This window comes from Microtus pennsylvanicus, chromosome 12 (assembly GCF_037038515.1).
Source record: "Microtus pennsylvanicus isolate mMicPen1 chromosome 12, mMicPen1.hap1, whole genome shotgun sequence".
Lineage (NCBI taxonomy): Eukaryota > Metazoa > Chordata > Mammalia > Rodentia > Cricetidae > Microtus > Microtus pennsylvanicus.
Window position 1 is genome coordinate 797,501 of NC_134590.1, and position 12,432 is coordinate 809,932.

Below are 12,432 nucleotides of genomic sequence, written 5' to 3' on the forward strand. Positions count from 1 at the left end.
TGATTGTTTATAAAAGTTTGTTTTCATTTTAAAAGGGTTGGTTATAAATGATTAATGGTCACAGACAATGCAGAGAGAGCTTGAATGTGGAGTTTGTTTGGGAAGAGTGTATTGGAAAGTGGGAGGGAAGGGAGAGACAAACAGAAAGAGGGGAGGGAGAGTGGGAGGAAAGAAGAGGTGGGAAAGACAGAGGAAGGCAGGAAGAGATAGATTGGGTGTGGGCGGAGCTTCTCTTATAAGGGCCTCGCACCTGCAAAACAGTGCCATAGCAGAGGGGTGGCTGTGCCCAAGGGGCAGGGCCAAAGTGGGCCAGTATACTAACATTGGGTTCTCGCCTCAGCACCAAATAAAACCAACATGGCACTAATGTAGGAAAAGGAGACCAGAAAAGAGCACACAGTCATCATCTACTACACAGGGAGTTCAAAACTAGTCTGAGCTACCTAAGACCCTATCTCAAAAAATCAAAAATCAAACCAACAAGTAGATTGCTCCTGAGAAATGACCTCTTGAGGAATAACACTCAAGACTGTTTTTCAGGCCTACATAAACATGAGTACATACTCCTACATAAATAATAAGTAAATACTGCCATAAAATATAGAATTAAAATTCACAATTGATCTATACAGCTGAGTTGTGGATTCTCTATTGAAGGTGAAACATCACTGCAGCTATTATTTCCTCTGAAATGTTATTAATTACTTAAATTCCTAGTAAATGACAGGTTAAGGTATTTCTTATCTGGAAACACAAAATCTGAAATACTCCCTGCAGTGATATTTTGTTTATGTTTTAACAAATAAAGCTTGTCTGAAGATCTGAGGGCAGAGCTAAGCCTCTAGAGGCCAGGCAGTAGTGGCACACACCTTTAATCCCAGGACTCGGGAGACAGAGCAGAAGGATCTATCTCTGTTAGTTCAAGGCTACCCTGGGCTACACAAGAGAAACAGAGCTCACACAAAGGTGATCCCAGTACTTGGGATCCCACGCCTTTAATCCTAGCACTAGGGAGGTGGAGACAGGAGTGATATGGCTGGGCAGAGAGAGGAATATAAGGTAGAAGGAGACAGGAGCAGTCTGAGAAGAGACTCTGAGGACAGGATCCCCTCTTTGGTCTGAGCGTCAGTACAGGTAAAAGAACTCTCTAATGGCTGGACTCTCTGTCTCTCTGATCTTCAGCATTAACCACTATATCTGACTCTGAGCTTTTATTACTAATTCTACTTAGACAAACTAAAGTTCATGATAAAACTCCCCATTCCTCCCCCCAAAACACGTTGTGAATATTATTTTGGCAGAGAGAAAATTTCACAGTATGAAACTGTTTGATTGCTGTGGGGTTCTTGTACCCTGTAAAGATTTTTCACCTGTATTGGCTTAATAAAATGCTGACTGGCCAGTAACCAGGCAGGAAGTATAGGTGGGGTAACGAGACTAGGGGAATTCTGGGAAGAGAAAAGCTCAGTCTGCAATCACCAGCCAGCTGCAGAGGAAGCAAGAAGAGAATGCTGTACTGAGCATGGCCTAAACACAGATAAGAATTATTGGTTAATTTAAATTGTGAGCTAGTTAATAATAAGCCTGAGCTAATAGATCAACCAATTTATAATGAATATAAGCCTCTGTGTGTTTTTTTGGGACTGAACAAATGGCTGCGGAACAGGCAGAAACAGAAACTTCTGTCTACATTTGATAAGTAAGCTTATTAAAATAATCTATAAATTATCTTCAGATGAGATACATATGGTAAATATAAAACAGAAATGCATTCAGATTTGAGTAATTTTGAATATGTAAGTACTCCAAAATCCACATAAACTCAAACTACAAACAATTCTAAATAAAATCTTTGGCTATAGGAAGCAAAGTCAGTCCTAAATTCAGCACATGAGGCAAGTTAGAGAGAGGTAATGACACTGGACTTGAAGGAAGAAAAGGGAAAAAGGTCAGTACTAATTACTAGGGCCCTCGTATTTGTCATGAAGATCCAAGATATAAATGAGTATAATTACTATGCAAATAATTTCAGCCATTCACTAGTAGGGAACCAACATGGCAGGGCCATTAATCATTTCCACCTCACTGTTGTCCCTCATTGCTCTTAGAGACTCTGCTTCACTTATGTTCCCAATAAATAATAACTTATGTTTACTATATACAAGTCAGGAACCGGGCAGTGGTGGGGCATGCCTTTAATCCCAGTACTCAGGAGACAGAGGCAAAGGCAGGTAGATCTCTATGAGTTTGAGCCTAGCCTGCTCTATAAGAGCTAGTTCCAGAACAGGCTCAAAAGTTACAGGGAAATCCTATCTCGAAAAAACAAAACAAAACAAAACATATTTGTTTTGTTTTATGTGTGTGTGTGTGTGTGTGTGTGTGTGTGTGTGTGTGTGTGTGTGTGTATGCGTGCGTGCGTGCACACACGCACATACACAAAACTCTGGGAGTTCAGAAAACAGGGATGAAAAAAGAGACAAAATGCCTTCCCTAACACAGTTTATGTTCTACAGAAAGAGACATAAGCAATCAAACACAATAGTTATTGTTGAAATTCCAAAGTTTTTGATGAGAACATTATATCCATTAGAGCTCACAGAAACAAATTCACTTTTAAAAAATACAAGGGTGTAGAATATATCCAACTATCAATACACAGGAAACTTATTAATATCAAGTCATCAAGTAACTATGTTTCTCTGATAACATACTGCACTTGGCTGAAATAATACTGTTATCTTTTGTCAGTTTCTGTGTGAAGTTCCTCAAGTTCCTGTAACTTCTTAATATATCTCCAATTCAACTACATAATATATTTACATATTGAATATTTATTGATAAAAAGCATATACTGTGGATTTATTTACTCTGTAAAATATAACATGACAAAGTTAGAGAATACAAAGTACATAAGACAGTGCCCTTGTCTACACCAATGCCAGCATAATTGTTGTATGATATTTTGTTTGTGTTCTGACAAATAAAGCTTGCCTGGAGATCAGAGGATAGAGCTAGTCACTAGATAACCATAGAGGCCAGACAGTGGTGGCACACACACACATTAATTCCAGCACTTGGGAGGAGGAAGCAGGAAGATGTGGAGTAAAGACCACCCTGGGCTACAGGAGACTGAACCGGTCTAAAAGATGAACAGCCTTTGACCCCAGCACATGGGAGGAGCATGCCTTTGACCCCAGCACATGGGAGGAGCATGCCTTTGACCCCAGCACATGGGAGGAGCATGCCTTTGACCCCAGCACATGGGAGGAACAGCCTTTGACCCCAGCACATGGGAGGAGCATGCCTTTGACCCCAGGACATGGGAGGCTCATAACTTTGATCCCAGCACCAGGGAGGTAGAAATAGGATCTCAGCCCAATTCAGACTGAGGATTCAGAGAGACAGGAGCTCCCCTTAGGTCTTAGATTTAGTAGAGGCAAGAAGTTTCTGATCTTTCAACTTACCTAATATCTGACTCCAGGTTTCTATTATTAAGACTAATTATGATCATGCTTCACATATAAAATCTTTTTAAAGATCAAAAGAACTAATAGCATCTGGCACAAATAATTAGCTTTTAAAAAGTTGGAGCAGTTTCTGTATTTTAAAACCAAGGTATTAAAAATAAATAAATAAATAGAACAGGGTATCTAAAAGATATTCATTACTCTTCCCTTATGTGAAAATAATTTACTTACATTTTCCATTTCTTTCATCCTTTGTTGTGTTCTTTCCGTTTCCTTTTTCAGCTGACTTATCTCCTGTTCATTCTGGAGCATTATAAACTCCTTCTCCCGAAGCTGTTCTTTGGCATTATGCAACTTTTCGTTTAAACTTTCTACCTGAATTTCAAGCAGATGATCGTTATTAACACAACTAAGAAAATACAATTATTCCTAGCTGTGTTCTAAGTGAAACCAGCCACTTATGTACAAAATATCTAAAAGAAGGCAGAACATGGAGGTTCACACATACAATACAGCAGTTTGGAAGTGGAGCAGGAGGGTAATAAATTCAAAGCTAGCTTACACTACACAACAAGACCCTGTCACAAAAATAAGAATAACAACAAAAATACCTAAAATCAAATTTTTAAAATTATTTTTCTGGGGCTAAATATTATAATTCTGCTGGCCTGCCCGATCCACCTGAGCACCCTGTTCACTTAAGAGTCAAGATCCGCCCACTCCCAATCTCCTCCTTCCCGCTGATGCAAGCTGATTTCCCTTCCTCTTTCTCTGTCTGTTTCTTCTAAAGAGGCAGCTGTAGCCAGAGACTGCTCGTTTGTTTCTCAGCCTCCCACACCCGAATAATCATACAGAAACTATATTAATTACAACACTGTCTGGCCAGTAGCTTAGACGTATTCCTAGCTAACTCTTACATCTTAATTTAACCTACTTCTATTATCCTTTTGTTTGTTTGTTTGTTTTGTTTATATTTTTCAAGACAGGGTTTCCCTGTAGCTTTGGAGCCTGTCCTAGAACTAGCTCTGTACACCAGGCTGGCTTCGCACTCACAGAGATCCACCTGCCTCTGCCTCCCTGAGTGCTGGGATTAAAGGCGTGCACCACCTATGCCCGGCTCCATTTCTATTATTCTGTTTATTGTCATGAGGCTGTGGTTTTACCGGGTAAAGTTTCAGTGTCTGCCTCCTTCAGCATCTACATAGCATCTCTTTGACTCTTCTTTCTCTCTCTCTCTCTCTCTCTCTCTCTCTCTCTCTCTCTCTCTCTCTCTCTCTCTCTCTCTCTCTCTCTCCTGATTTCCCATCTACCTTTACTCTTCTAAGCCACTGGCTCAAAAAGCTGTATTCATCAACCAATAAAAGCAACACATACATAGAAGGACACCTCACATCAGGCAGCCTCTGCTTCTCCCTTCCTCCCTTATAAGCTCCCAATACTCACTAAAGAAACTCTATGCCCAAGCTCTCACCACATGGCATAATTGTCTGTCTCCCACCACTCCAGCCTCCGGTCACCTGCCACCACAAATCGTAACACTAAAGAGATGGCACAGTGGTTCAGAGCACAGTTTTCTGCTTTTGCAGAGAACCTGGGTTCTGTTCCCAGCACCTACATGACATCTCACAACCATATGTAATTCCAGTTCTAAGGAATCTAGTGCCCCCTTCTGGGTAGATGATGCACAAACACCCACTCACATAAAATAAAACTAAACATCTAAAATGTACTTTTCCTAGCAGATATGGTAATGCATGCCTTTAGTACCAGAACTCAGGAAGCAGAGGCAGGCAGATCTACATGAGATTGAGGCCAGTCTAGTCTACAAAGTTAGTTACAGGACAGCTAGGGCTACATAGAGAAACCCTTTCTCAAAACAAAAAAAAAACCCCTAAAAACTAACCTTTCTTAAGACAAACATAATTATTTAGAATTTTACTTAATAAGATGATTATATATTCTATGAACACTTAAAATCCACTAAAAAATGAAAAGCTAAATCATAATTTTCCCTTTAGTTAGCATATAAAATGGGTCTGTACATAATTTCAAGAGAGAGATTCTTGTACTTTGCTAACTCATAGTTACTTACCCTCAATTACCCCCTCTTAACATCTCTGGTCATCTACTTTGGCTACTTCCTCTTCTAAATTTTAATGTAGACTTACTTTTATGTATGAGTGTTTGGCTACCTGTATATTTGTACACGACAGACATGTCAGGTACCCATGGAGGTCAGAAGAGAGCATCAGATCCTCTGAAACTGGTATTAAGGATGGCTGTGAGCCACCATGGGCAGGTTGAGAACCCAAACTGGGTCCTCTGCAAGAGCAGCAAGTGCAATTATCCAGTGAGCCACGTCTCTAACCCCATAGTTCTGTTCTGAAATGATCCTATCCATGAGAGTAAACAAGTAATATTTGCTTTTATTTTGAAGTTTATTTCCCTTTACATAACTGAAAAGTTTTTGCACTCCCATAAACCTCTCCACTGATGCAATAATGCAAATAATAAAAATCCCAGGTTTAATGGCTACTAAGTCTCTGGGGTGGCCTTCCAGTCCCCCAGAGAGGAAACGGGAATGGAAGACTGGAAAATCACCTGCATCCAAGAAAGGCTAAATTCTTTTATTTTATTTTTTATTTTTCGAGATAGGGTTTCTCTGTGTAACTGCCCTAGCTGTACTATAACTCGCTCTTGTAGACCAAGCTGGCCTCAAACTCACAGAGATCCACCTGCCTCTGCCTCCCAAGTACTGGGATTAAAGGCGTGTGCCACCACCACCAGATGCTAAAATCATTCTTAAAGTATCTCTGAGTCTTCTTTCCTTGGGCCCCTGTGCCATGACACTACTAATTCTCCTGAGTGCATCTGGCTAGCCCATGTTTTAAGCCTCTTCAACAATACCCTACAGGAGGAAGGATCCTTTGGGAACTGAGTCCGTCCACTGGAACAGAACTTCAGTTTACAGCCCCGCTAGTGGGAACCACAGGGAAGAACGGCAATCCCTGGAAGACTACAGGCCTGGGGCTAACTCACTTCAGTTATCCCAGATGTTGAGTCTGCTCCTCACCAGAGGGCGGGACAAAGGTACTATATTCATAGGCTAAGCTTCCCACCACACGGCAGTTCTCATCATGTCCCTGTCTTATCTTGTCCATCTTGTCTAATGCAACTACTGCCCACCCAGACTGTGGCCACAAAGTTCCCTGGCTTGTTGTTGCTCATGGTTTATATGAGTCCACAGCAGCTCAGTTTCTCCTCTGAAGATGGCACCTAGCATAGCCCTCTGTTTATTCTCCAATGATGACTTATCATATATGAGGAATCAAATACTCCAACTTCATTTAAGGCTTATGAGAATATGGGCTTATCCTATGGCTACAAGTACCATTGTCTTTCACTTTTTAAAATTCTTTTTATCCATTCCTTTTATATTAGCATTCCTTGGTTTATTTTATGAATAAGTCTCATACTTCCTCTCATCAACAAATGTTTCTATCAGTATTTTATACAAGTACACTAAACAAATAAAACACTTTATAATTTTAAATATACATGTAAGATAAAAATATAGAGAACACAGTTCTTCCTTCCCACATGATTTCTTTCAATTAGATTCTAGAATTACTTATAAATCCTCCCAGTAATATTTTATAGCTAATCAAACATGTACATATTATGGTAAGTATATACATATATTGACAAAATGAATAGTAAAGTAGAATACACAAGACTAATAAACAGGGCGGTGGTGGCACACGCCTTTAATCCCAGCACTTGGGAGGCAGAGGCAGGCGGATCTCTGTGAGTTCGAGACCAGCCTGGTCTACAAGAGCTAGTTCCAGGACAGGCTCCAAAACCACAGAGAAACCCTGTCTCAAAAAACCAAAAAAAAAAAAAGACTAATAAACGTATCCAGTGTTTCTATTACGTGCATTCTATAAAATACAACCATGTTCAGTATTGTTATGCCCAGATCTGCAGAGTCCCCCAAAAACCAAGAAGGAGACTGAGTCCCATATGCAAAAGCAAAGAGCCTTTACTCTTATTCAAGTTCGTGAACTCGGACTCTGCGTGCCCAACGTATTGGTGCAATCAGAGAGCCCTGAGTTGGGATGGGTTTTTATAAGAGCAGAGGAATTTCTAAGGTCCAGGACCCCTGATGGGCTGACATTTGTCTAGGGATGCCCTGAAAAACAGGAGATGGGTGTGTGCTGGGCTAAGGGACATCAAGTTAGGATCTTTCTTTGGATAATCTGTTACTGGGTGGAGGGTGGGTGGTCTCAGTTTGTGATCTTTCTTGGAACCAGGTTTGCCTTAGGATAAACTGAGACTCAAGCCTATCTTCCTGTTGGTCTATAGAGCCTGTTATGGCAGGTGTGTACCAAGCAGCCCTGGGTCCTACAGTGTTTTGTGTGGGGTGACTGGGCATAGGAATTCAAGGTCAATTTGGGCAGCACAACAACAAGAGTCATCACAAACAACAAGAACACTCTGATTTTAATGGTGTTGATTTTTAAGATAATTACCTGTTTGTTGCATTCTTTAAGTTCTAATTCTGATTTCTCCAGAGTGCCCTCTAACTTAATTATTTTTTGTTCCATTTCTCCTCTGTGCTCACGAATGGTCATATCCAAATGTGTAACCTAAATACAAGAAATATCAAGCTAGTTGTTCCATTTTATTACAATGCAAACACTGGTGTGGTTGGAACATACTTTTACAACAGGTATTTTTATCAACAAATGATAAGTTTATCCCAAATAAAGCATTGTTTCAAGTAGGATTTGAATTCCATATGTATTATACATTATAGAAAGTAAAAATGGAAAATAAGAGAAAATGACTCAGGTTTCAATTTATATTGGAATAAAAACTGCTAAATAATGCTTTGTTTCTCCAACATTTAGGTCACAGCAACATGTTCAACTGCATATTCTTTGATACAGAATTTTAAAAAATCTAAAGGGTAGCAAGCGAACCCTTACACACAAAACTTACTGGTCAGGCTGAGTTGAAGTTTCATGGTAAAGAACTTTCAGCCAGGCATCTACACAGCCAGCATTTGAAGGACTATAAACTAAAAAAATCTATTTATTTCTAACTTTATAAATATTTATAACCAGAAACAAAAATTGGTGACTTCTAAAACCCTTCATAATTGTCCCATGGTAGAAATTTTTATTCAAATATAATTAGGAAAAAACAACCTGAGCTGCTCTCTGCTTTAGCTCCCAGTTTCTCTCCTTAAGCGCCTGATCCATTTCAACGAGTTCTTGTTTTTTGTCTTCAATCTCCATCTTACATTCTCTAAAATTTGTCAAAAGAAAAAGATCAAGCAGATAATATAAGTACTATAATTTTTAAAGGTAGGTAAACTGAGTTATTGTTTCCATAAATTAAAAGCAACAGACTGTAGTTAATTCAGACTGAAAGGATTTAAATCAAAGGAACAATGTATAAAAAAAGTAACTGAAAACAAAAGTCAACTCACACAAAAATAGGTTCTCTGAGCAATTACGGTGGCGGCTTATCCTAATATAGACAGTGTAGAGGAACTGGGGAAGACACATACATCACTCTGACTTCTACCTGCATCCATACACACCATGTGCTTCCACATGGAGGAACATGCACACACACCCATCATACATGCATGCACACACACCAAAACAGAACAGAGAAAGGCAGTATGAAATGAGGCCAGGAAATTAGGAACCTTATACAGGGCTTGGTATTCTATAGACCTGAGTTTTTGAAAACTGTGTTCTGTGGTAAAACAAGCATAAAATAGCCTATTAGCCATTTGAAAGTGCATAATTCACCTGAATTAACTACATTTGCAATGTTATGCAGCATTACCATTATCCGTTTGCAGTACATTTTTTTGTACAACAAAAGGAAATACCATATGCTTCAGGGATCATTTTTTCCCCTCATATTCTGTCTTCTAGCTCCTGACAACCATCAATCTTTCCTATCTCTACGAACTTATCAATTCTAGAAATTTCATATAACCAAATTTTACTAAATGTGTCTAGCTTCTCTTAGCATAATGCTCTTAGTGTTCCTCTACTTTGTAGCATGGATTATCATTATTTTAGCGCATTTTCTGAATTAATAATACTCCTTTTATGGATACATCATATTTTCATTATTCATTCATCATTGTGGCAAATTGGTTTCTTGCCATTTTTTTTGGCTATTATGAACAGAGGTGCTATGAACATTTGTATAATTTTTGTTTAAATATCCACCTTCAATGATTTTAGATATAACTAGGAAATTATTATACTAAATGATAATTTTATATTTAACTCATTGAGAAATTGCAATTATTTTCCCACAGTGGCTATCACCACTTTTGTTTCCTATCAGCAATGAATCAGAATTTCACTTCTCTACATATTTCCAAACACTTGGTATGCAAGGGCTGATCTACTGAGTAATGAAATTGTGTCTCAATACTTCAGGTTTTCATTTCCAAAGGACTTAAGATTTTACTGAGAATGTTTTAGAAAGTTATCAGAAATCTAAAAAGAAATCAATATGATATGATTTATGCTTGAAATCAGAAACATAATGAATCCTGTGGAAAGTGGATTAGCAATAAATGAAGACCATAAGGAGCCCATTATGAAGACTCAGTTGCACACCACAGAAGAAACAACAATGGACTGTGCACACTGGTAACAGGAAGTCTGTGGGTTTTAGAGTATGTTTCAGAAATAAGGTTGACAAGACCTGCTAGAAAACTGGATAAAACAGAAGAGGATAATGAAACAGCCTTCTGGTTTGAGCAATTATATTAGAAAGACAGGAAGGGCAGACTTATAAGAAAATATATCAAAGTGTTGGCTGAGTTTGAGATGCTTCTAAAAATGTCCACTAAAAAGGGTTGGAAAGATGGTTCTATAGGAAAAAACACTTGCTGCCAAGCCTGACAACCTGAGTTTAATCCCTGAGACCAATATGGCGGGAAAAAAGAACTGATTATCACCATCTGTCCTTTGAGCTGCCATGTGTATCATGACACATGTCACACATCCACCTATGGACACAGAAATAAATAAATCGAGTATTTTCACCTTCATTCCTCTGTGTCAGTCGCTGACACCTAGAAGCATCTCTGCCAGGCATCAATGGGGGGCATTTCTGGGTGAGACTCAGGCAGGCAACACTCATTCTTCCTGTGCTCCATTACAACCACACCATTATCATCCTCAGCCCAGGAGCAGCCAGGCAATCCAGACTTACATCCACACCCCTATGGACACATGATATTTTTATAAAGAAGCAAGAAACACACACTGGAAACAGCATCTTCAATAACGGGCGCTGGTAGACTAAATGGCTATGTGAAGAAGAATACAAATAAATCCATATTTATCACCCCATACAAACTCAACACCAAAAAAAATAAAAACAAAAGGTCATATACCCTGAATCTGACAAAAAAGAAAGTGGAGAATGGGCTTGAACTCATTGGCACAAGAAAAAATATTCTGAGCAGGACACCATCAACACAGGCACAAAGAACAACAAATAATGGGACTTCATGAAACTGAAAAGCTTCTTCATGACAAGAATATATCACTGGAGCAAAGCAGCAAGATGCAGAATGTAAAAAGATCTTACCTACTACATCCAGTAAAGGACTAATATCTAAAATATCAAAAAAAAAGGGGGAAGAAAGAAAAAAATCAAGAAACAAATAATCCAATTTAAAAATGGGGTATAGAACTAGGCTGAAAGTTCTCGAAAGATAAATCACAAAGGGCTAAAAAACCTTTAAGGAAATGTTCAATATGTTTAGTTATCTGGGAAATGCAAATCAAAACTACTTTTAAGATTCCATCTTTTAATAGTTAGAATGGCCAAGATCAATAAAGCAAATGACAGCTCATGCTGGTGAGGATGTGAGGAGAGGATTTACTTTATTCTTTGACAGGAATGCAAACTTGTACAGTCACTAAGCAAATCAGTGTGGCAGTTCCTCAGGAATAGATCTAGTGCCTAAGATCCAGCTATACCAGACATTCTGAGGGACACAGCAGAAGAAAGCAACTGACAAACATTGTCATTACAAGGCAGAACATATCTTCAAATTTCCTGCTTTGTGAAAAGTCTGCCAGATATTATGGGCCTATAAGCTGAAGATGGAGCCCCAACATTACAAAAAGAACTCTGGGTGACTATAGAGGCAGCCAGCTTTTTCTGTCATTACAGTTTTTGGCAGTCACTTGCTTGCACTTCCTGCTTATTTGGTGATGTGGGATTCCCCTTTGTATGCTGTGACTAGGATAAGCTGATTAATAGAGAAACTGAATTGGCCTGATAGTGTAGAGTAGAGCTAGGCAGGGGAAACTAAACTGAATGCTGGGAGAAAGAAGGCAGAGTCAGAGAGAAGTCATGTAGCCCTGTTGGAGACAGACGTGAGAATATTAACCAGTAAGCCACAGCCTCATGGTGATATATAGATTAATATAGATGGGTTAAATTAAGATGTAAGAGTTAGCTAATAAAAAGCTAGAGCTAATGGGTCAAGCAGTGATTTAATTAATGCAGTTTCTGTGTGACTATTTCAGGTCTGAGCAGCCGGGAACTAACTAGAGGCCTTTTACAACAAATTGGCGCCCAACATGTGTGAGCTAAATTCATATAAAACCTGAGAAATCTAGGAAAGAAATTCTAAACATACTCACACACACAAAACAAACACACAAAAAACAGAGTTAAGCACAGCTTAACGCCATGGCTCCTTTAAGAGAGGTTTTCATGATTCAGCAGTAGCAGAAAAAAAAAACCCAAGAAGATTTGTAAATGGCGGCTTTCTGGGCTGTGCTGCTTATGTGAACTCTGGCTCTTTCAGGAGGCCAAGCATTTAAATGGGGTTTATGGACAACATGCTGCAAGTTATTTGGTGACAGAATGGGCCAACTGGTTATCAGAGTTGAGGTGG

At 39.0% G+C, this 12,432-nt stretch overlaps 1 protein-coding gene across 6 annotated transcripts in view; it reads right to left on the minus strand.

Annotated features, from left to right (window-relative positions):
* Ccdc18 (coiled-coil domain containing 18) overlaps nucleotides 1–12,432 on the minus strand; it is a 148,424-nt gene that overhangs the window by 37,493 nt on the left and 98,499 nt on the right. For all 6 annotated transcript variants that reach the window (XM_075943995.1, XM_075943998.1, XM_075943994.1 and 3 more), the window contains 3 exons: nucleotides 8,681–8,780; nucleotides 8,000–8,116; nucleotides 3,699–3,842 (listed from right to left, as the gene is read on the minus strand). In XM_075943995.1, the coding sequence (XP_075800110.1) occupies nucleotides 3,699–3,842; nucleotides 8,000–8,116; nucleotides 8,681–8,780 (361 nt within the window). The remainder of the gene's footprint in view (nucleotides 1–3,698; nucleotides 3,843–7,999; nucleotides 8,117–8,680; nucleotides 8,781–12,432) is intronic.